Consider the following 22,835-nt stretch of genomic DNA (forward strand, 5'->3'; position numbering starts at 1 on the left):
CTATACAAAATTATCGATCTTGTTTTAAATTCCCATTTTAAAAATTTTAAGCCGTTTCGGAACGGTACTGTCTCTTTAAACTACTAAACACCACGCGAGACGCCACTGAACCGGGAATAAAAACCGTTTTTATCAACAAATACTTGTCTTATCAAGTAAAACGAAACACTAATGTAAAGTTTATCAAATTTCACAACGTTTATTACTTGCTTTAAGGACGGAAGATTTAGAAGATATCGTTAAAAAATACGACAGCTCATGAAATGACGGCCCCGCTTCAGAAAGTAAGACGGTAACCCTCGCACCTGCAAGCTCCTGTCTTGTACTCCACCAAAACCCAGTGTGACTTATCCTTCTCATATACGTCCTTAATTGGTACCATTTAGAGTATGATTTTTATCGTTTTTTTAATCTAGACCTCTAAAACGCCTGAAAATGGTCTTTGGGCACTCTAGTGGGTCCATGATTATAGTCTGTAATTAATTCTCAGATCCCTGTGATCGAGCATGGTTGCATAATAATATGACGACATTCATAAGTAATGGCTTGCCTAATACTCTTTTATTTATACTAATTGAACTTCTCTCTTTGTTCTCTTTTTATGTCGATTTATATTGTATCTCCACCTGGAGGAATTAAGTTTGATGATGTTACAAGCACATAGACCTGGCACGAATTTTTTAACCAACAGTATAAATATATATATTATAGGATACTATATTATATCTATGTACTGTAAGTTAAAAAAAATTCGTGCCAGGTCCCTGTGCATGTAAGGGTCAAAGAAGTAATATCAACAGGATTTTCCAGATGACTCGGCGGGATCCAATCAAACGTATGTCTCTGTTGGATACGAATTACTTCAAATTCAAATGGTAAATATGGGACAAGGAAGTAATTCCAACAGTGTGGACTTTTTTCAAATTTTAGAGGCGATCTGCCCCTTTATCAAGACATACAAAACGAACACGAATACATGATTTTTTATTGATTTCAGACGAGCTTTGACAAAGCCCTCGCAGGCCTGTATATAAAAAAAATGCAGGTCCGTTTTACGGCCCTGGTAGACCCTCTGCGTTTCGTTTTATTTTGTTAGTTAGTTCCGTATTTTCGACTTAGTCATCATCATCAAGACGCTTTGATGATTTGATAGAAGAAAAAGCGTTAGAGTGATTCCCCAACGGAAAGGCGGGCATTGCAAAGATGAACATCGTAATTTGTTTTTGATAAAGGAATCCGAGGTAATTTCGCTGTAGCTGTTCCCATTTTATAAATAACAATGCATTGATTTTTTGTCTAATGTTCTAGTGAAATTCTAAAATCATGTAATTATTTGATATTTGCACTTGGTCATTCGACCAGCTGCGTTGGTGGAAAACGTAAACATTGAACCATATCGGAGTCTCATGTACTTTTTAAGTTACCTGTTACAGATATCTGTTACCTCCATGACCATTTGTTAACTAACTTCTTGTTCTAAGATCGAGCCGTCAATAGTGACGATTTACGATCGGGGTGGGGGTTGGGGGGTTATGCACATGGGTGTGTGAAATAGTGAAATATTATGTACAGTGCTGAAATTAAGGATTTTTTAATAGTTTTTTTGTGCAGCTTAAGATAAAAGGTATGGAGTTTAGTTTGTTGTGAAAGGCTTCAAGGACTGTATATGGAATGTGTGCCTTGAAGTCTTTGAGTGTTGTACTACCGGTAAGAGGTTCCGTTGTGTGATTGTATGTGGAAAAAATAAGTATTTGTGTGTGTCATTGGTAGCAGATATATAACGGTATGGGTAGGTGTGCGTGTCTAGTTCTACAGTCTGTTTTTATAAGGAACAGTGTGTTGACTATGACTGGTTTGTGTATGATTTTGAAGAAGAGTGTTAGTCTTGACTAGTCTGCTTGTGTGTAGTGATGGTAGTTTGAGTTCATATATCATGTCTGTAACTGAGCTTGTGTTGTGGTATCTACTTTGGATGCATCGTGCTGCTATGCGCTGTATTTTTTCAATTTATGTAATCTGGTTGGTGTGGTAGGGGTCGCATATGGAAGAGCAGTATTCCAGTTTGGGTTGTGTAAGTGCCTTGTATGCGTGTTCTTTGATGAATGTGGTCATGAGTTTACTTTTAAATTGTGTTTAGGAAGCCTAGTGATTTGTTTGCATTTGATGTGATGTCGTTTATGTGTTTGTCCCAGCAAAGGTTGTGTGTTGCGCTGACACAGTTTAGTGTTGGGCCAGGCCATCTCAGATTCAGACTGCTTACAAACCATTACCACGGAGAAAACTAACCTTGGTCTTTTCAACAAATCGATAATTCATCTACCCTTTTTAGATTACCCACAGCAATCCATTTTATCACACATGCATGTTATATTATGCCAATACAGTACTTTCTTTTCTGCAACTTTACATTTCCCTCCTTGTCATTTTCTCATAGAATGCAAATCGTCTAATCTCGACGGAATGCTATATTTGAGTAGATAAATTATTTTGTTGAAAATACCAAGGTAAGTGGCACTTCTTGGTGGACAGCCTGAATCAGAGCAATCTAACTATTTAAAATTAGACTTGTAATTCCGTCCACTACAAGTATTGCAGTGTAACATAGAGTATCGTAGTGGAGCGGAACTACAAGTCTAGTTTTAATTAGATTGGAATCGGAGATGACATGGCCCGATAAAAACTGTGTCAGCAAATTCCACTTTTTGATATAGCAGTATGCTCTGGCTGTACACCAGACATTAATCAGATTCAATCTATCATGATAAATAAATGTCTAAGTCTGGTGTCAGAGACAGAGTATCTTGGTCTACTTGTCCTTGTCCCCCATAATCAACCTCCATAATCATAACAATTTTCTCTAAAGTACAAAATCAGGTTATTTTCCAATTTCCGCAACAGTAATAATATAGCTATGGCTTTGACTGACTTTTTAGCTCACCTAGAGTATTGAAACTGGAGAAAATGTTTTAAGGTCTGTAGGGTAATTGTAATGATTTAGATTCCCTATCATGTGTGTATCAATTGCAAATGTTCAATGGAAGAGGGATATAAGGGACCAGTTTCATGAACTTTCCTTAAGTTAAAATTCTCCATAAGAAAGCAAAATGTTACAGAAGTTAAGGAAATTCTTAATTAGTTAAGGAGGACTTCCTTAAAATCTGTAATGCTTTCCTATGGAGAATTTTAAGTTAAGGAATTCCTTTAATTTAATGAATTTTCATGAAACTGGGCCCTGACAAGATGTCCTTCTTTCTTTTGAATGTATCATTCAAAGGTGGGATCTGTTGTTTATGTGTTAGACCGATTTAATAATTCTTTAAATAACTAAATGTAAAGACTAAGGATTCAAGGCAGGACACATATACACTTGATAGTATTTTCAGTGTACTTTCAGTATTATGGACTGAAATTAAGGTGTGTTATATTTTTACCCTTAAAAAGTACAGGTATAATTTCTTAACCATGAAAATTATATTACTTGTATTAAAATGAATATAATTCAATTTGTTTTCCTTATTTTAGATGAGTCATAACCGTTCACACATTGTGTGCTCATCCATGATGCATAGTGATGAACCATCAGAGCATTTCATCGAAAATGCATTTGACCGACTGTATGAACGAAGTCCACTCCCTGAAGTGAGTACAATAGAGCAACTGTCAATAAATGAATCTTGTAAATGTGCTTCAGTTTGCTTTTGCTCTTCAATGGATATCACATATATATAAACTTCATGTTTGTACAAGTATATCCAAAAACTATTATGATAGTCCATAAGAAGTAAAAGTGGTACAATATTAAGTATTCTCATGATGTCCCTTTGATTATGATATCTTGTAGATGGGACCATGTCATTGATGGCAAAATCAAATTTTCTCATGAAGCTGTTTGCAGCAGACATTTAAGGTTAAAGTTCTATTTGGTGGAAGTATTGGCTTTATTATCTAGTTTTCATGCATTCCTGAATGTTACTCTTTAAAACTATTCAATGTATTAAGCTACTACAGTTTGATTTTTAATCACTTTGAAGAGAGCATCATAAGACTTACCTTTGCTTAAAAAAAACATTTTCTTTCAGCTTCTGCAAAGTCACTATGGGAGCAGTCCAAGAAAAAGGTTTCATGGACAAGGCAATGTAAGATTATTTGATAAAAATTCATTAGAAATTCAAAAGATGAAAGCATATTTTATATATATATATTAGATATGCTCTGATTTTCCATAGTTTTTATTAGCTAATACAATGCACTGTCATGTGGAGGCAATATTCAGCACATCAATTTGGTTTTCCATTTTAAGAAACACCAAGTCAATATTCCTATTGTGACATCACTTATGAGTCGATATACCTATTGTAACTTCAGTATCAAGTTGATATTGCAATTATGACATCACAATATCCTGAGTTGAGTTCGTCAGGAAGATGTAGTTGTGTCATTCCATGCTATTTATCTTATTTAGCATGAAACAAACATTTTAGAATAATATTGTAATTATCATATCTAAAAATTAAGGAACTTTGATGGTGTAATACCACCCCAGTTGAATATCAAGTAATGACCTTGGTCTATACCCTCAGTCATTATTGAATTCTGTCAGGGTGGGATACACCATATGGACCACAGCAAATTAAAGTTCATCATCTGAAAAAAAGTATATTTTGTATTTCTCTTTCCCTTGTATCATATATATATTCAGTATCAAACAAAAAAGTTATATAAAGAAAATATAAAGAAAATATGAAATTTAGTAAGTGTATGGATTTCAAGATATATTTTTTGTTATACAGAAATGTTACAAACAATGCAGATTAAAGAGACAAGGAGAGAAAGCAATGCACTTAAAGCATTCAGTGTTATGTAGTATATGTAAATAATTACTCTGAATATTATAAGAAGCACACAATAACAATTTTCTGTTTTTGCTGTGACACAGGCATCACCAGCTGACAGATGTAATCAGATGTATGCGTCTCTGAAGAAAACAAGAAAGAGTGATGTCTCCTATTCTCACTCAGATCACGGTGCTAGTTTCTCTGTTAACAATAGTTCCTCTGCTGGCTATGCCCGTAATTCACCACACTTAAACAGAAGTTCAGATTATGTCTTCAGGAAACCTGTTCAGGAAACCTGTCCAACGCTGGGTTGACACAAGATTTAGTAGGGATGTTAATAGGCCTTCTGACCGAGATTACTCCAGTGAGTATTTAGAGAGACCTGGCGATGGCGACAAAAGAGACAACTTTGGTAGAGAATTTACCAATGGAATAAATGAAGTTTCTTTTAGAAAACAGAATTTCAGAGAGGATGATGAAGAAAACTTTGAAACCACTGAAAGGAGGCCATATTTTGATGATAGACAATATAGTAGGAGTTCTGATCAACAAGAATGGAGATATCAAACAGAGCATGAAGACCACTTAGGCAATCAAGGGGATAAATGTAAACCTGATTGGGACAGACTACATGGTAATAACCAACATGTTTCCCCAGTCATACCATTTCAAGGAGGTGGCCGAAAAAACACCCAGGGACCTGTTAGAGATCAGGCACACTCTAGTTATCACATGTTGGGATCAAAAGGTAATGTGTTAAAATTCACTATAGTATAAAGCATCCCCATTAATACACCAGGGGTTACTTTGTAGTTATATGACCTTGGAATGTGCCATAGCAAAACTGAAGGCACTTTGTGTGACAGCAGATGACCAGGTAGTTTGGTACTTTGATGTACCCCAAAGAATCAAACAGTAGTAAGTACTTCAAAAGAATCAAACAGTAGTAAATGGTAAAGCTTTGAAGTGGATATCATATTACCTTTGATTTTAGAATGATGTTTCACAGAATTTAAGGAATTGTTACTCGATCTTTCTTTGATCTCAGGGCTAGCTCTGGGTCAAAAATCAGATTGGTCAACTTTTGCGGCATACCAGGAAATTAATTCAAACATGTAAAAATCTAATGTCACTTGAATAGAATCTGTCTTTCAAACCATATTTTTTATGTTATACAGTAACTAAGTACATGTACTTATAATGTCTTGCAATAAAACACAATATCAAAGATCATTCCAATAAATAATTCATTCAACATCAACAATATCACATCATATCATTTAAAACAACAAGTACTAAACAGGCACAGCATACTGTGATACACACTAAAATGTCTCATTGAAGATCTATTACAGTAAATATGATATACATTAATATTGTTCATTTAGCACTCAGCAATGGCCACACAATATAATATTGTCCTTTTCTAACTAATATATCAAATCAGTGAAAAATTGAATTGAATTGTCTCTGAAGATCTACTACAGTATATATGAAACACATTGTTCCTTTAGCATTCTGCAAATAAAAAGCTAATGGTCTGTCGCACAATAATATACCGTAAATTGGGATATTTTGGCGTCGGAAAAATTTGGTGTTTTTTTATCAAAATATGGTTAAGTTTTGGTGCATTTAAATTTGGCGCTTCCCTATACAATGTAATTTTTAGCGCATAACTTGATTTTATCAAAAGAAAAAATCTGAAGATTTATTTAGTCTACACACATAGATCCCGCAACAATAAAAAACTGACATGATTAGTTTTGAAGCCTGATCAATATAAAGACAACCTTCAAAATGTCTTCAATAAAAGTGATTAATAGTCACACATCTAATTATATAAATGTTTTCACAAAAGAAAGAATTGCACAGGTAACGGGTTTTTTTTTTGGTTGACAGCACATACCTGAAATGTGTGTTGATGTACTTACGTGGTATAACGTGATCGAGTGATTTACCCGAGAGTATCTGTTCACATACCATGTACCTGTAGATGTATCGATAAAATCGCAAAAATGATTTGATTATGTTTGCAGAAAAAATTTATGAAAAAGAGAGAAGAGTTCATGAATTCCATGAAGTGGACAATTGTGAATCAGATTTAGAAAGAGGTGAATGAAAAATCTGTTTATTTTGTTATGATATATATATGTTAATTAACATACCATTCCTGTCGTTTGCACAGATGATATTTAATAGGGATTTGAATATGTACCAGGGTTGTACATAAAGTCTCCATTAATCCATGTGTCAAAGTGCCAAAGATGTCAGGTCCACATTAATAGAACAGTCAATTTAAAGGATTCATCTCCCTTATAAATATATATATATACTGATAATGAGTGTACACATAATGTCACATGATCTACATAGCTACATATATAATGTGAGTAGATGTACTGAACAAGATATGTACCAGTATTATTACACAAACGTTAAATTTTACCCCAATTCACATGGCCTAGTGAATTTTCATTCATTTCCAAATGAATCACTGAAATAAGTACTTGATAATAAAATTGTCACTAACAAATAAACATCTTAATATTGTGACGTACATCAAACTATCTGGGCCAACCTTAAAAAAATCATCAGTGGTGATACAGAGAATGTTTTTGCTGTGTAATTAGTTTCTTTAGGTATACACTGTATCAATCATGAAGGTTATTATAAGACTTGGAGGTGAATACCTGTGGCCAATCAGTCAGTATAATATGTACAGGCTATAATTCAACCTCTATATTATCATGCCTTTATTACTTTGGAGGATAGGGGTGAGTAGGGATATATACAGCACACATAGCGTTTTCATATATATCTGTCCCATCTTGTATGTCCGGTCAAATACTGTTATGATCATGATTTCATTAGGAGACCTAGAGCCTTTATGGCTGTTGGACCTCTATAGTTATTTTTGTATTTACATTTTACAGATAATGTAATTCCTGGATACGGTGAAGCAGACTATGGAGGAGGTGAATCTGATGGAAGTGCCAGTGATATTGACCTCATACCCAGTGAGAATCATCACATCACTCACCATTTGGATAATCATAACAATATCGTGAAGAATCCAGGCGTCATACTTCGTCAAAAACTCCAGTCTGTCTCTTGTCAAGGTCAGTTGTAGGAAGTTACATATTTACTACTGTCAAACATTATAATTGTAAATCAGTTTCTTTTGCATGCAATATACTCTTGAAAATAATTTATCTCAGCGAATAGATAATTGACCAGGTTATGTTGAAATGTATTTCTATGAAATTTTCATTTTGCTAAAGTTTGTCTCTATGAACTTAAATACTTAAATATGCCCTAGTAGTGAAAAGTTTGGTCAGCTGTGAATCATGTTAATAAGATTCAAACGTATTGCAATCAAAATTTCATCCTTGTTGGTATTTTGACCTGAATCTTGTTAAATGGCACTAATTTACATACCATGTGATATCTGATAACATTCGTGTAGTACTATTGTTTCTATTAATGATGGAATGACACTAAAAGACAATATCCCGTCCTAAAGTCATTTAGTGGAAAATTACAAAGTTCATCACCACTGGATATACTAGTCCCACTCAAACTTATCGGATATCACATGGTTCATGAATAAGTCCTATTGAAAATAATTTCATTTCAACAAATTTTATTGACATGATTTTGCAGTCAAAAGGATTGAATACAGACAAAGCCTATATAAATTCTTTATATTTTCATTATTGAATCAATGAGCATTCTTCTTCTTAAAAAGAAACAAATAGTTAATCATAGGATTTTAAAACCTATTTGACTTATTTTATATTACATTTGACTTTCAATGGTTATATGTTGCATGTATCAACAGATATGTCTATTTCATCTGTTACTAAAGATCTATTAAAAAAGGTAACCTATGAAATTTCACTTACCAGATATGTGAATTGTAATATTTTACAGGGACTGACACAGAAACTCCTCAGAATTATCCTGGATCCTCAGTTATGGATGATCAGGAAATATCCATACAGGACCAGGTTGATAAGGAGAGCTCAGGAAGGAAAGTTGATCGTGCTGGTTCAACCACAGGAGAGGATAGTGGGGAAATGGGTAATGATGTAGAGGAGGATTCAATGGAGGAGACTGTTTTAGATGAGGCAGCAAAGGGCACGATAAGAGATGATATTTCTGAGGATAAAATAGAGGACGGCACGACAGAGGATACAATTGACAATGATGCTATGGAGGATACATTAGAGGATGTAACAGAGGATAAAATAGAGGATGAGCAGGGTATTTTTGTTTGTTACATTGATGCAATGTATTTAAAGTTCTTAGAAAATGTTTGCTTACTGTAACTTAGGTCGTTATAATTAAAAGGCATTCCTTTGTGTGAATCTGTATAAGACTGTCAACTTAAAATTGTTTTGAAACGTGTATTTTCTTTAAAAGTAAAAGGTATAACCTTTATGTTCATGTAAATTCTGTTTTGATACTCTCAATTCTCATTCTTAATTTATTTAAAAATCCGCAAAATTCATGTATACAATCCAAAGTACATATGTGTATCTTTTTGCTGCAATAAATCACTAGAACCAAATATTTCTTTACCCGATAACCTATATCCATTTCCCATACCATTCAGCAATGGTTAAATTATTGATTTATATTTTACACATGTAATCATGTTTATATTATTCATTTTATTACTTTTCTGTTGCCCAAATTGAGAAATGTAACTTCAGTACCAAGTTGTTACCTTTACTGTAATGTTGAAAATTAACTTGAGTACAGGTAATTGGTCTTACTGTCAGGCTTTTTAGAGTGCTAGCCTTAAGTGTAAAATGCAGTTTTTACACACCACTGTATTAATGTATCTTTTAACTCTTTTTGTTTTGCACAGATAAAATTGAAAAGGAAAATCAGAGAAGTAAAGTGACCAACAAGGAAATGCGGATGTTGTATGAGTGGATTATTAAACCTGTACCATCAGCTAAAGGAGTTTGTGTTGAGGGCAAACAAAGGTACAAACAATCTGTAGAATTTCTCAATGTAAACAGTTTCATATAAACATCAGTCAATCAAATTATGAGATATTGGATTTGTAACATAGGTCAGAAATTTGTTCTCTGCAACAGCTAAATGATGCAATACAGTGGACCCGCGATAATCCGGACGCCGATAGTGTGGAAAACTCACAATCCGGACGGCAATGTCAGGGAACAGATTTCCGTAACGTTATTTATACTCACTAGTCTGGTTCCATTTTTGGGAACGGAATGTAATTTTCGTTAATAAATTCCCGCAATAATCCGGACAATTTGTTGTTGCCACGTGCCGAGAAAATCCAAGGCCAGCTACTGTCATGTGTAAATACACACTACCACTTGACACTAGTGTGTGTTGTCATAATGACGGCTGCCAGGTTATAGCCACGGATGTTTACCTGAACACCTTCCACACGGGTACATGCAGTCATATAACAGTTCATTGGTTTTCTATAGGAGATCAAAAATCAGTGTTTTAATTGAGATAAAAGCAATATATTTTTAGCCACACGTTTTAAACATGCCATTTGAGCTTGCGTACGGGTATGTATGCTGTAGATACCTTACTGGTTTTGCATGCAGAATATATCGCTCTGAGTTTCGGATACAATAAAGTGAGATAATACTCACAAAATTAATAAGTATTCTAAATGTATGTGAATCTATTCGAATTCATCGTCTGTGGTACAATATATAAATGGTACAGCACATGCCATATACATGTGTGTGACATTGTACACATTGTAGTTAGATGTGAACGGGCGCGTGGTTGTTACACACGTCTGTAAGTCAGAATGCAAAGACTTGTGGAAATGGTCAATAAAAACACACAATATACAAAATAACAATTACATTAGTTCTTAAAATGTTCACAACTATTTGTTATCATAATTTTTTTATGCCAAGAACGTAGATTATATCGATATTTGGTTAGGCATTTTGAAACAAATTTGCCGTACGACAGATCAAGAGTGGGATATGCATACATAGTACACAATTAACGATGGCTTTCGGTTTCGTATTTTGAAAAAGAAATATGTGTATTTAATATTCTTAACGTAATAATATTTAAAAAAAAAAACACCTTTAAAACATAACAAACGAAGTATATATTATAATACAAGTATATTACATAAAAGCCTATCATCGATTGTAAGGTAAAGGGGAGTAACACGTACGTTACAATTTAATTGACTAAGAACACGGAATTCGGCAGTCCGGAAAACTCGTAATCCTGACGGTTCAGGCTGGGAACGAAGGTGTCCGGATTATTGAGGGTCCACTGTACATTGTATTATGGGAAAGATATTTCATTTCAGAATATTTTATTTTAAGATGTTTATACAAAGGAAATAGGGTAACAGGCATTAGGAAAGATAGGTTTTAAGGAGATGTTTGTAATTATAGGGTATATATGTAACCAGCTAATCTTAACAGTTGATCAAACAAAAGTCATGTAAGCTTCAAATTCTATCAATGATAAGGAAGAAGGATGAAAGTGCTTTATGTGAATCAAATATTTTCCTACCAAAGTTTTGATTGCCATTTTAACCAGGTTACTATACATAGGTTTTTTTTTCATCAATTTTCTTCAAACTATGTTAATTAGTGTAACATATGAATTTCTATAATATAATACATCTCGTGTTTCAATAACGGTTACCATGGACACTTATAGTGGAACAGGGTCTGAAATAAGGTACCAGACTAACAAGGGTTGGTTTAGAGTTCTAGTGTATGAAAGTTACTGACAGAGATGATTGGTTTATTTTTGTTTCATGTTACATGAACAACTAATGTCTACATACACATATAGCTATAGGTGCACATTACTTACAAAACCAAAACCGTTTAAAATGAAATGAGCTAAATTTTTGGTTTTAAAGAATGTTATGTTCATTCTATTAAAATTTCAAGATTTATGGCTTTGCATTGAAATTTCTATCATTTGACATTTGTTTTATTCACTCACAGTGATTCAGCAAATGAAGAATTCTGGAAAAGTTCTGTGATCAAGGAAAGAATAGACCGTACCACAGTACAGACATCATCAGGCACATTGTATAAACTTATTGGTGACATAGACAAGATTTATACCTTAGAGGAAGGTAAGTCAATAGAGAAGTTATACAGACATTCTCCTGGTAAAATATGTAGATGGTAACCCAAGCAGTTATTTCATAGATTTTCTGAAGGTATATTCTACAAAAAAAAAAAATGATGGATTACTTTTCTGATAATGATGGGCTATTCGTATGGCCTCGCTTTTATAGCATGTTATCTCTCAATCCATCCTTCTGTAAGTAATTCCTGTTACCACTAATTTTCAAAGGGTGTAATGAATATGTCTCAAAGTTCATCTGTAGGTTTCCCTACATTTTCCAATTTGATAATGACCAGAAAACAAGATATTTGATAGTTAAGCTACTTTATGAAATGTTGACATTTAAATGTTGAATTTTATTTCTGATATTTCGTACAAATGCACTGGCGAAATGTGGCAGGGCTGGGGAAATATTCTTGTCCGCTCGCTCAGACAAGTGGATTTGACCGTCAGACAAGTGAATGTTAACAGCACACTTGTACGTCAGATGAGTAAACATTCCTGATGCTGATTATGACCTAGACCTTAATTATGTTATAAAATGTATGCTTTGTTTATCAACTGAATACAGCTAAAACATATAATATGTACACAGTCACATATCATTGATTATCTGGAATATTGAGGGCAGGTAAAAAACCATTGGGGCAAGTTAGTTTTAGAGGAGCACTTGTCCCGTGGACGAGTTCATGTTTTTCAACAGCCCTGGGACATCTCTTGGTAGTAGTTCTTATTCTACTCTGTTACCGATAATGAGAGCGATAAGGGAAAAGCAGAGAGGAGATCCATCTGTCATTTGTTCAATCTCTATGATTTCATGCTTCTTTATAATTACTGCTCAGTGTATTTGTTGTTTCTATTTCAGGCTTTTCTGTAAAATTGGTTAACGCCTTCCTTTATGGATTCCCAAAGAATTGGAAAAAGTTGATAGAGGATCATTTTAATGAAATTGAAGAGTAAGTTTTTAGGTGTGATAAGCTATAAAGGAGCAGACTTGGCAAGTTGTATCACTATGTAGTACACATTTAACAATTGCATACTATTGAAGCTTGTAATGAATGTGACTGGACTAGGACAATTTGTTTACAGCGCTATCCTATGAATACTAGTATTATAAGGATTAGTTACGGCAGGTAGTTGTTATATCTAGTTTCTATCAGAATCGATTCAGCTACCCTAAAAATACTGATTTACCATTTTGATATAGAAGTTTATGACTTTTGAAATGTGTTTTTGCTCAGTGTTTACTCCTTATATAAACATATTTTTTTGTGTTCTTTATTTTTCCGTGTTATTTTTTTCCTAGGTTATTTCAGTTAGGAGCTTAGAGTTATGTGTTACCAAATATGAGTTATGAGTTAACACAAAATATGAGTTATTTTAGAAAAGATTTATATCTTTCTCAGAATTATTTAAAACCCATAATAAATATGAATTAATCAATACTAGTTAAATTAATTACTTATATTGCACACTATTAAACTTAACTTAACAGCCATGGCCATTTAAGAACATGCCAAGTTTAATCGGTCAGCACTCATTAACTGGCAACTGCCCCATTTTTGATTCAAACTTGTGACCCAAAGGTGGAAAGCTTGTGGTAATATGTCTGAAACTCTTGGCCATACCAGCCCTGCAATGTTTGGTGCTGAACATGAATCTAGATGTCAAGCTATATAAGTGTTTGAACATTTTCTGTTTACCAGACTCAGTGAGACTGAAGAAGACAGACGTAGTGAGACTGAAGAACACTGTGAACAGGTAAAGCCTGTACATCAGACGCCCAAAGTGAAGAAAAATGCCTCAGTGGTCAAGAACCTATCAACTAAGAATGATAAAAAGTTTCTTTCACCGGGGAATGTCAGAAGGACACAAGATGATGTGAATTTGGAATCAATGAGTATGTTTTGAACATTCTGATACACTCCATATGTTGTATGTTTGCACATATCATGTAGATTTCTAATATTTTTCTAGGACCTTTGATACCATTTATGTTGTCACGATGTCCTGGTATTAAAAATGGTAACATTTTCAAGTTCATGTCATCAAAACAAAACAAAAGCCAACTTATTCTTTTGATAACTAAATTTCTTGTACTGAGTTTAAAAAAAAGATGAGTTTAAAAAACAATGAATTCGGCGGGGGCCAAAAACGATACAAACCATGTATAGTTCTTTACCCAAATATTTAAAGTAACAAAGAATCTACAGCTTTATCATAATTATTTTTTGTCATTTTTAAAAATTTATTTTATAAATCAAATGTACCTTATTTTCCTCTTGTATTGATATGCCTAACGCTATTGATATGCCTAACGCCATTGTTCAGTATTCAGCAGCAAAGTTAGAGGTTTCCACTTGGTTTTATTTCATATAGTTTGCACACCAGAGGGTCAGTTTGTGGATTTGAAAAATCTGAAGAAGACCAGAAGTGGACGCATGGTCAAGCCACCATTGTTTTGGTGGATGGGTCAGCAAATTGTGACGGACAGTGACAAGGTGGAAGTGTCAACAGCTACATCTCACGCCAAGGAACACATCCAGGGTATAGCCCACATCTATAGTGGATCAAAAGGAAAGGTAAATATATGTACCGGGGAAAGAAAGTCATCTACAAATGTCTCGAATCTATAGTGGATTTAAAGGAAAGATAAATATATACACAGTGGAACAAAAGATATTTTGTCCCTCTGTCCGTCTCATGTCATGTTAGCATCTGCTCTCTAAAAAAGGTAAATGTTTACTGATTTCAACCACAGAATTTGATCAGCAAATTATTATGAGATACTCAAAGTATCTACATCCGATATTCTAAAAGCGGAATGTAAATTAATTGAATTTGCTTGTGATTCATTTATTGTGTAGTGTTTCCCACAGGAAAAAAAAGGGCATGGTGCTGGGTTTTGAAAAGGGCACCTTGACCGCGATAAATATTAAAAATACTGTATTGATTTGAATAAGATAACATGTTTCATTATAATGGACAATTAATTAAAATAATGTTCTAAATTTACAAGCACTAAATTAAGAAAATACAGATAAGTGTTAGAGTAGTATGCAAAATATTTCAATTTAATCTGATAGAGAAAAAAGTTGATTTCTTTTTAATTTGATTTATTTTAATTACTTTGCTATTAATAATTTTATTATTATTTAGATATTTTTTCTAAAAATAAATTCACACCGAAATTCTAAAAAAAATAATACCGTTTTCATTTTTAAAAACGTGAATATTAGTAAAATCTTGAAATTCAATACCTCCGGATCTACTATTACAATACACCCAAAATGGCGGCCATTACGATTGCAAATCTTGTGACATCCATCAGATATAGATAGGCCTATTTAACATTAAAACATGAGTAAATCATTTACAGTTGTAAGCAGTATTTGTTTTTGAAGTAATGCTGCCGATCGGCTGCTTGACTTCAGCTTACGTAATACACAGACCTGAAAGTGACACCACAAGCCAAGGTGGAAATAGCCCAAGGCTGCTAATTAGGGCCACTGGGGTGTTGGTCAGGGGGTCAGGGAGTGGTCACACTTCTTTTGTTTACTTAATTATCAAGCCACTACCTGGTATTCTGGTAGTTTAGTAGAAGTGTACTGGGGACAAACAGGGAACGGCGTTATGTCATAGGGGCATGGCGTCAGGTAAAAAGGGCACGGCGCAGCGCCATGCTAATCGGGGCTGTGGGAAACACTATTGTGTAATTGAGGATAATGTAGAGCATGTTGACCACATTTTCAGATTAAATCATAATGACTTAGTATCCATGTTGGTATAGACAGATAAATCCATTTGATGTTTTGGTTGAAGGTGGTTAGGCTTTTGATTTACAGTGTATGCCATTTTCATTTACAGGGACAACAGAAGGCTTCCCTAAATAGGTCATACAATACCAAGAAAACTAAACTAAACAAAGCAATGAACAAGACGATTGGGAGCATTGTGGAGGTAGACAGCTCATTAAGAAAACCTCCATCTAACAAATTACACAGATCTGCAAGTAACAAGTCTACTAATTCAGAGACAGGAAAATCTAACCAGAAATTTGGCAGAAGTAGGAAGGCAAGGAAAAGTGCAAATAAGTCTAAAAATGTAACAGATGAAGATAGTTGTTCCCAGTGTTCTGATAGTGAAAACCTAGATCCAATACAAACTATTGAAAACACGCTACAAAGACATAAAAATAGTCGTTTGAAGCATAAATCAAGAAAGGATAAGTGTTATGATGATAGTGACTCCACATCTAAGAAAGGAGAATCAACAATCAGTGATGTGTTTTCAATCAGTAGTGATGAGGACACTGTCAGGCGAGGGAAACAAAAATCATCCAAAAGACAGGAAAAAAGGACGAGGAAAAACACATCGCGTGTAAAAGACCCTTCCATAGGGGAGCGAAGTCAGTCAGATATAAGCAGTGATGAGAAGCAAAGAAGTGATAAAGAGAAACAAACAGAAAACATGTTTCAAGGTGATGCAAAAACAGATGTCCGAATGACAAGGTCTAGGATTTCTGCTGGACTTGTAGATCCCAGTAGTTTGGTGTCTCAAACAAATCAAACGCAAAGGAAGGCCACACGTTCAAGGTCTCGATCACAAGATTCCGAACCAGCAAGATCAAAATCACAAACAAATAAAATTGGTTTGAACCGTCAGTCCATACAGGGAGATATCAGTTCAGATAGTGACAATAGTGAAGTTCAAAATAAAAAATCAACATTAACACGGAAATCAAGGATCTCAAAGAAAGCAAAAACTATTTTAGATTATTCATCTTCAGAGGATTATGTTCCTGATTATAAGAAATCAAGAAAACAGAAAGCTTCAAAAAAGCGCTCTAAATCTCAGAATTTATCAGCAGATTCTGACAATGATTTCACTGAAACACCAGTAACAGTAGTTAAAAATAGAACAATGTCTCGTCTTCAGGACAAGAAGACACAAAGTAGCAATGCTGTTGATATCTGGTCAAACAAGGAGGCAAGATGTCTGCGGCAGTAAGTTATTTATCCAAGTTTTACATGTTTGTGTAGAAATAATAGTACAAATGTAAGGCACACCAGAGCATAAGGAATCCCAATCAAAATTGTACATTAAATTATAAACAAGAACAAAATATCTCACTTGATCTGAAATTTAAAAAAAAATCATAGACAAGGGGAGACAACCAAGATTAACATAGTGAGTATATGAACTATAGTGATGCTATGAGTATTAAATACTAAATATATCTTTGTATTTTCTTTCTCCCTTCCTTATATCAATGTTGGCTGTAGTTACCTGTATTACCTGTTGTAGTCTTTAGCTTGATGTGTAATATATGTGTACTGTTGGTGTTGTAGTTCTGTAGCCAGTATCAAGACTGATCACCCTGACTTCTGGAACTTGGTGCAACAGAAAGTTCAATCTAAAACCATAGAGCAGTGTCAGGAACAGCACTGGAGAGACTGTGAAAAGAAAGAGCAGAAAAAAAAGGACCAATCTAAGACTAAGCCTGGTTAGTTCAATAATATTATACTTTAAACAAAGCTCTAGATTTATATGTTGGACAGTTCTTAATTTATACCCCCAAAAAAAAAAAAATTCTGACAGGTAATGAAATTGATGGAAACAATCTACTTGCTGCTATGGACTATCAATGGCTAGTGCAGATCAGTGTTAAAAACAGTAACCGTTATATATATTGATTTTAATGCTCCAAATGTACGTTATACATCATGTTTAAATGGCCTAGGTTGGTGAACAAAACATCTTTTATTTGTGGAGTTAACAATGTAATAACAAACAGAATGTTATATTAAAAGGAGGGATGAGGCAGAATTTCAAACAGAAGGTAAGAAAGGAAAAATAATATTGTTTGCTTCCAGAAAATAAGAAGAGGGTACAATTACCTTGATTGACTACCTCAGAAAAATATAAAATTGGATGTATGCAATAACCTTTGTCCTTAAAAGATGACTATCCCGATGGTGATTACTTGGACAATAAATGCAAACTATTATTATTGATACTTAATACACAAATCTTCATCCTGGTATTATGTTTTGTCTACAGTTTTTTTTTTACACATATAAGATAATTTTCACACTTTATAACATTCTGATGAGTTGTGAATTTATGATACACTAAATCTTGAATCACATAAACACTGATTTCCACTTTACAGTCGTCAATAATGACAAGGTGAAGTTGACAGCAGCAAGAGGCACTATGAAACGAAAACAACAGCTTCGGAGTTTGATGGAGGAGTATGATAAGGGACACGAGGATGATTTGTGTGATGGAACACCATTCAGGAGTCGTCTTAAGAGCAAGGTATGTAATTAGTCACACTGAAATTGCTCGAAATTAACACACCATCTTAGTTAATTTCCTTCTCTTATATTAATAATCATAAACACACACTGTATGTTTTTATCACATATAGAGTGAACCATATTCATAATTAACATGGTTTAATACAATGAATTCATGGTTATAATGTGGTACTTTTCATTCCCTTCAAGGTTCCTACAGGATGCTTGTTGTATATGTATAACAACTATACTTACAACAAGGTAATTTCATTAGTCTCCAGATGTTCGTCAAATCCTTGTTTTACAGTAATTCCTTTGCAATGAAAACTTTGCCAAGTTGGAAAGTTAAATCAAAGAAAACTTTGTTATGTTAGAAAGTTCACAATGAGGTTAAAAAATTCCATGAATACAGAAAGCCATCTAAGCATTGATGTCACCATTTCTTAATTTTATCGGGGTATGAAAAAAAATTTGTTTGCAAACTGTGTGAATCCGCTAGCGGATTTTCACAAAAGTTTGCAAACAAATTTTTTTTCATACCCCGATAAAATTAAAAAATAGTGACATCAATACTTATAATTAATTTTATACTCTATTTGATAAAATGAAGTATGTTTAAATGTAACGTTATAATGGTTTTTCAAGGGATTCTTTTTTCCGAATCAATACGCAACGTCAATGTCTCTATTGTGACGTCACGATAACGTCGGGGTTTCGCGCCATTCTCAGAATTTTTTTCATAGCGGTATGCAAAAAAAAAATTTGGCCAATCAGAAAGCCAGATTTGGTATGAAAACAAAGAAAAATTAATGATACAGATATGCAAAAATAGCTTTAAACAGCTTGCTTTGAAGGATATAGCTATTGTAAGTCATTTTGAGTGTTGATGAAAAAGGTTTTATGTTCAAATTGACTGTATACGTTTATTTGAAGCTTGTAAGACCTAGTTTTGAGTAACATAAGATACAACATTTAAACTTTGTTTATGACTCATACTTGTAAAACTCGAAGACCTTATTGTATGTATACATGTATTTGATATAAAATATACTTATATCAAATACTTGTATAACTTGAAATTTAACCACAATCCTGCTAATAAACTGAGTCAATTTGGCAAAGAAGTTTAAGAGTGTTATCAGATGTTTCTTATCCTTGTCAGGTTCCACGATTAGGAGGAGCAAATGAAGACGAAGATGAAGATGATCTCTTCAATGAAATTAAAAAGATGAACCCCAATCTCACCAATCGTATCCATACGCCATTACCACATTTTCACATTGAACCTGTGTCCCAGAAGAAAACCCCATTTAATCCACTAATTAGTCCTAGTGAGCCTGCCAACAGGTGAGTTTCAGGAGGCTCAACAAGCCATAGTTGTCGTCTGTCATACACACACAAAGTATCTCTCTGGAATTTACCTGTAAAATCACCTGTTTACCCAAATTTCACCAGATAATTACCTGATTTTCAGGTTAAAACATTTCATATGATATCAGGAATAGACTCCTTTCAGGTAAATATTGGTTTTGGTATGATGTGTTTTTGATAGAAATTTTCACTTTAACAGATTTAGAATAAAGCCATGTTTGATGATCCTAATGTTACATTTATCATGATGGTCATATGAAGGTTGACATACATGAATGTAAACACAATTATGTAACAGGGCCATAGAAAAACTTCCTCATCTGTTGTACAATAATTTCTCCTAAAAAAATACTAATCCGAATGGCATTTTCACTTGCCCTCAATATAATATAATTAAGCATATTTGACTTTGTATATATTATGTATCATTTTAGCTGTATTCAGTAGATTGTGGCTTATATATTCACCTTTATATTGAGCAATAAAGAATACATACATTGTGTAATATAATTTAAGGTGCAGGTCATAATCAGCATCAGAAAGTTTTACTCATCCAATGGACAAATGTGCTGTCAACATTCACTTGTCAAAAGGCCTAATCCACTTGTCTTGGCGAGCGGATGAGTACATTTCCCTAACCCTGTTATGTAGTACAAGTACAATTGCTGTGGTAATTAATACTAAGGTAACATGGTTTGTGCTAATTTGTGAGTTATGTATCTCTTACATTAACAGGAATGAAATGGATAGATACATACACAGAGTTATGAAGAGGAGAAGATTGGGAGACAAGCACAAGGGAAATACAGATATGCTAAAAACACCAGTCAACAAGCCCAAGTCTAGCTATGTAAGTATACACACAGTCAAGTCACTATTAGTTTACATACTTTTACCAGTCTGGGTCATTTAAGGATGTGCCCGGTTTATTAGAAGGTGCAGAAAAACTGCCGAAGAAAAACCACCGACCAGCAGACGATACCTAGCAACTGCCCCACATGGGATTCTAACTCGCTACCCAGAGCTGGAGGGCTTGTACTATGTTGGGACATCTGAACCACTCGGCCACAGCAGCTATTCAATGCTTTGTCATGCTGAAATTCAAGCATACTGAAAGAGCAATAGAGCACATGCATCTTGAAATTGAATTCAACCATTGCAGACAACAAATCTATTTTTGTGGAACTTCAATGATGCATTTGTGGATTGAAGCCCTTTCTATTCTCAGTATATTTTTTTTGAAGTTTTGAGGCCTTCCTTTTTCCTGTTACTCTAAGAGCAATAGGAATCCTTACATGCATATTGGTACCCTTGTTCAGTGATGCATTAACACTTAGCATTATTTTATATAGAATGAAGATAAAGTCCCCACTCCTACAAAGAAGTTGTTTGCTGTGACGCCTGGCAATGTCAACAGTTTATTAATGTCAGAAGAAAAGTTGGACTCGGACAATCATGTCAACTCTGACGAGGAAAGTGACTACTACTGGTCAGACAAGGACAACTAAATCATATGACCAATACTGGACATCCCTGTATAAATGAAGTGAATAAAGTAAGTGTCCCTAACTGCCAACATGGACATGTCCCGTTAGTGACACTAACTTGACTGCCATGAATAAGTGAGGCTAGTGGACATGATGCATTTTGAAGATAGACAACTATAGGTGCAACTGCATCCTAACTGGGCTTACGTGGACAACTTATGTAATCACCCTAACAGAAGGGGATGGATATGTGAAGTAAGTAAACCATACTGGGTAGACCTGGACAAGTGAAGCTAACTCGTCCTTTGTTATGTATATTTGGTGTCCCGATACTGATTCTACTTTACTCAATGATCTTGGAGCTGTTGATTAACCAAAAGCTGTATAAATGGATTTGTGTTTAACCATTGAAATTTCATTTGTAACAAGAAATAAGATACATTTTGTTTATGATGGTCAAGGAAAACTATTTGCCTTTGTATTGAAATTATTCCAGGTATTTTTCAAATGTTACAAATTGCAGAAAAAATACCACACAAGAATAAAAATTAAAAGTGTGTCCCTCAGCTGTGGTAAATCTATGTCTGTTTCTAGGTTCAGTGAGATAATTCCCATAGGCTGGTCACAATGGCAATGTCCAGAAAAAAGTTCTCCATCAATAATTTAGTATTTTGCTTGGTGTATAAAACATGACTTGACATTTAAGCATAGAACTTCCCTGGATATTGCTTAAGATACATAGACAGAATTTTTAATGCAGAATAACAGTATGTATATATAAAATAGTCACAAATGTATATGTGGGTATGGTGAGTGGCTTTGAGTGGCCACTCTTTCTTACCTCATGTTGTGTATATTCCTGTCAATGTATATGTTAATTCCCCCCCAAAAAAAATAATATAAAACTATTGCCTTTAAAAACACCTTTTTTTTGACAAGACAAATAGGTCGAGATATGGCTTCAACCTGTATTTTAATTGCTGTTTTAGATGTCATGTTTTACATGATATGCTAGCTATATATATGCTTAGCTAGTGGGAAAACTAATTTTTTTAAAGAAAAAATCAATATAGGTAAGCTTAACTTATTAAAGCCACACTATACGTAACTATCAACAAAAAATCAAGTTAAATTGACTCCGATATTGTTAGTATTTCAGATGTAGTTGAAATTAAGATATATTAAAGAATATTTGTAATGGGTTTTTTTTAATAACTTTAGTACAGTAGTTGCTGAAAGTCGATACATGTAAACAAGCCTTCATTTTAAACTGGTCGCCATAGAAGTTACGATTATATACCGAACGGAAGTCAGAAAGCTCATGACCCGTTTTCGGAAGAGTTCGGACAGACGGTACATAGTAACGGTAGTCACATGACGTTCTCGGCAACGACGTTACAATGTCGGCTAACTTCGGCTTGTTTGACTAAGTGGGACCCACCCAGCGATGTTTAATATTTATTTGAATTTTATCAAAGTATTCCGAATCATAATCCCTCATCTTGACTTCGATTTAGTCCTGTCTCTGCATGATTTACAACAGGATTTTTTTTCAACATTCTTCTAAATCATGAAAAAAATAAGAAAGATGCGGATATTGGGCCTTTAAGATAGATAAATAGGTAAGTATAAGTTAAATTAGTCTAGGGTCAGGGATACCATTCAGTGACTTGCCTCTACTTACTTTAAAATGATATATGTTTTTATTACAT

The 22,835-nt window shown here is 34.1% G+C and overlaps 1 protein-coding gene across 1 annotated transcript; it reads left to right on the forward strand.

The window, feature by feature from the left end:
• Window positions 1-1,088: 1,088 nt before the first annotated feature.
• LOC138318897 (mis18-binding protein 1-like) lies at window positions 1,089-21,689 on the forward strand. The gene is given in 19 exon segments (XM_069261706.1): window positions 1,089-1,241; window positions 3,523-3,639; window positions 4,080-4,136; window positions 4,937-5,101; window positions 5,103-5,583; window positions 6,872-6,946; window positions 7,769-7,954; window positions 8,769-9,101; window positions 9,712-9,832; window positions 11,831-11,964; window positions 12,826-12,916; window positions 13,667-13,860; window positions 14,340-14,542; window positions 15,828-16,966; window positions 17,312-17,466; window positions 18,136-18,284; window positions 19,428-19,612; window positions 20,372-20,486; window positions 20,989-21,689. Coding segments are annotated over 18 exon segments (4,056 nt in total). The 5' UTR covers window positions 1,089-1,241; the 3' UTR covers window positions 21,145-21,689.
• Window positions 21,690-22,835: the final 1,146 nt, after the last annotated feature.

This window comes from Argopecten irradians, chromosome 3 (assembly GCF_041381155.1).
Source record: "Argopecten irradians isolate NY chromosome 3, Ai_NY, whole genome shotgun sequence".
In the NCBI taxonomy this organism is placed as follows: Eukaryota; Metazoa; Mollusca; class Bivalvia; order Pectinida; family Pectinidae; genus Argopecten; species Argopecten irradians.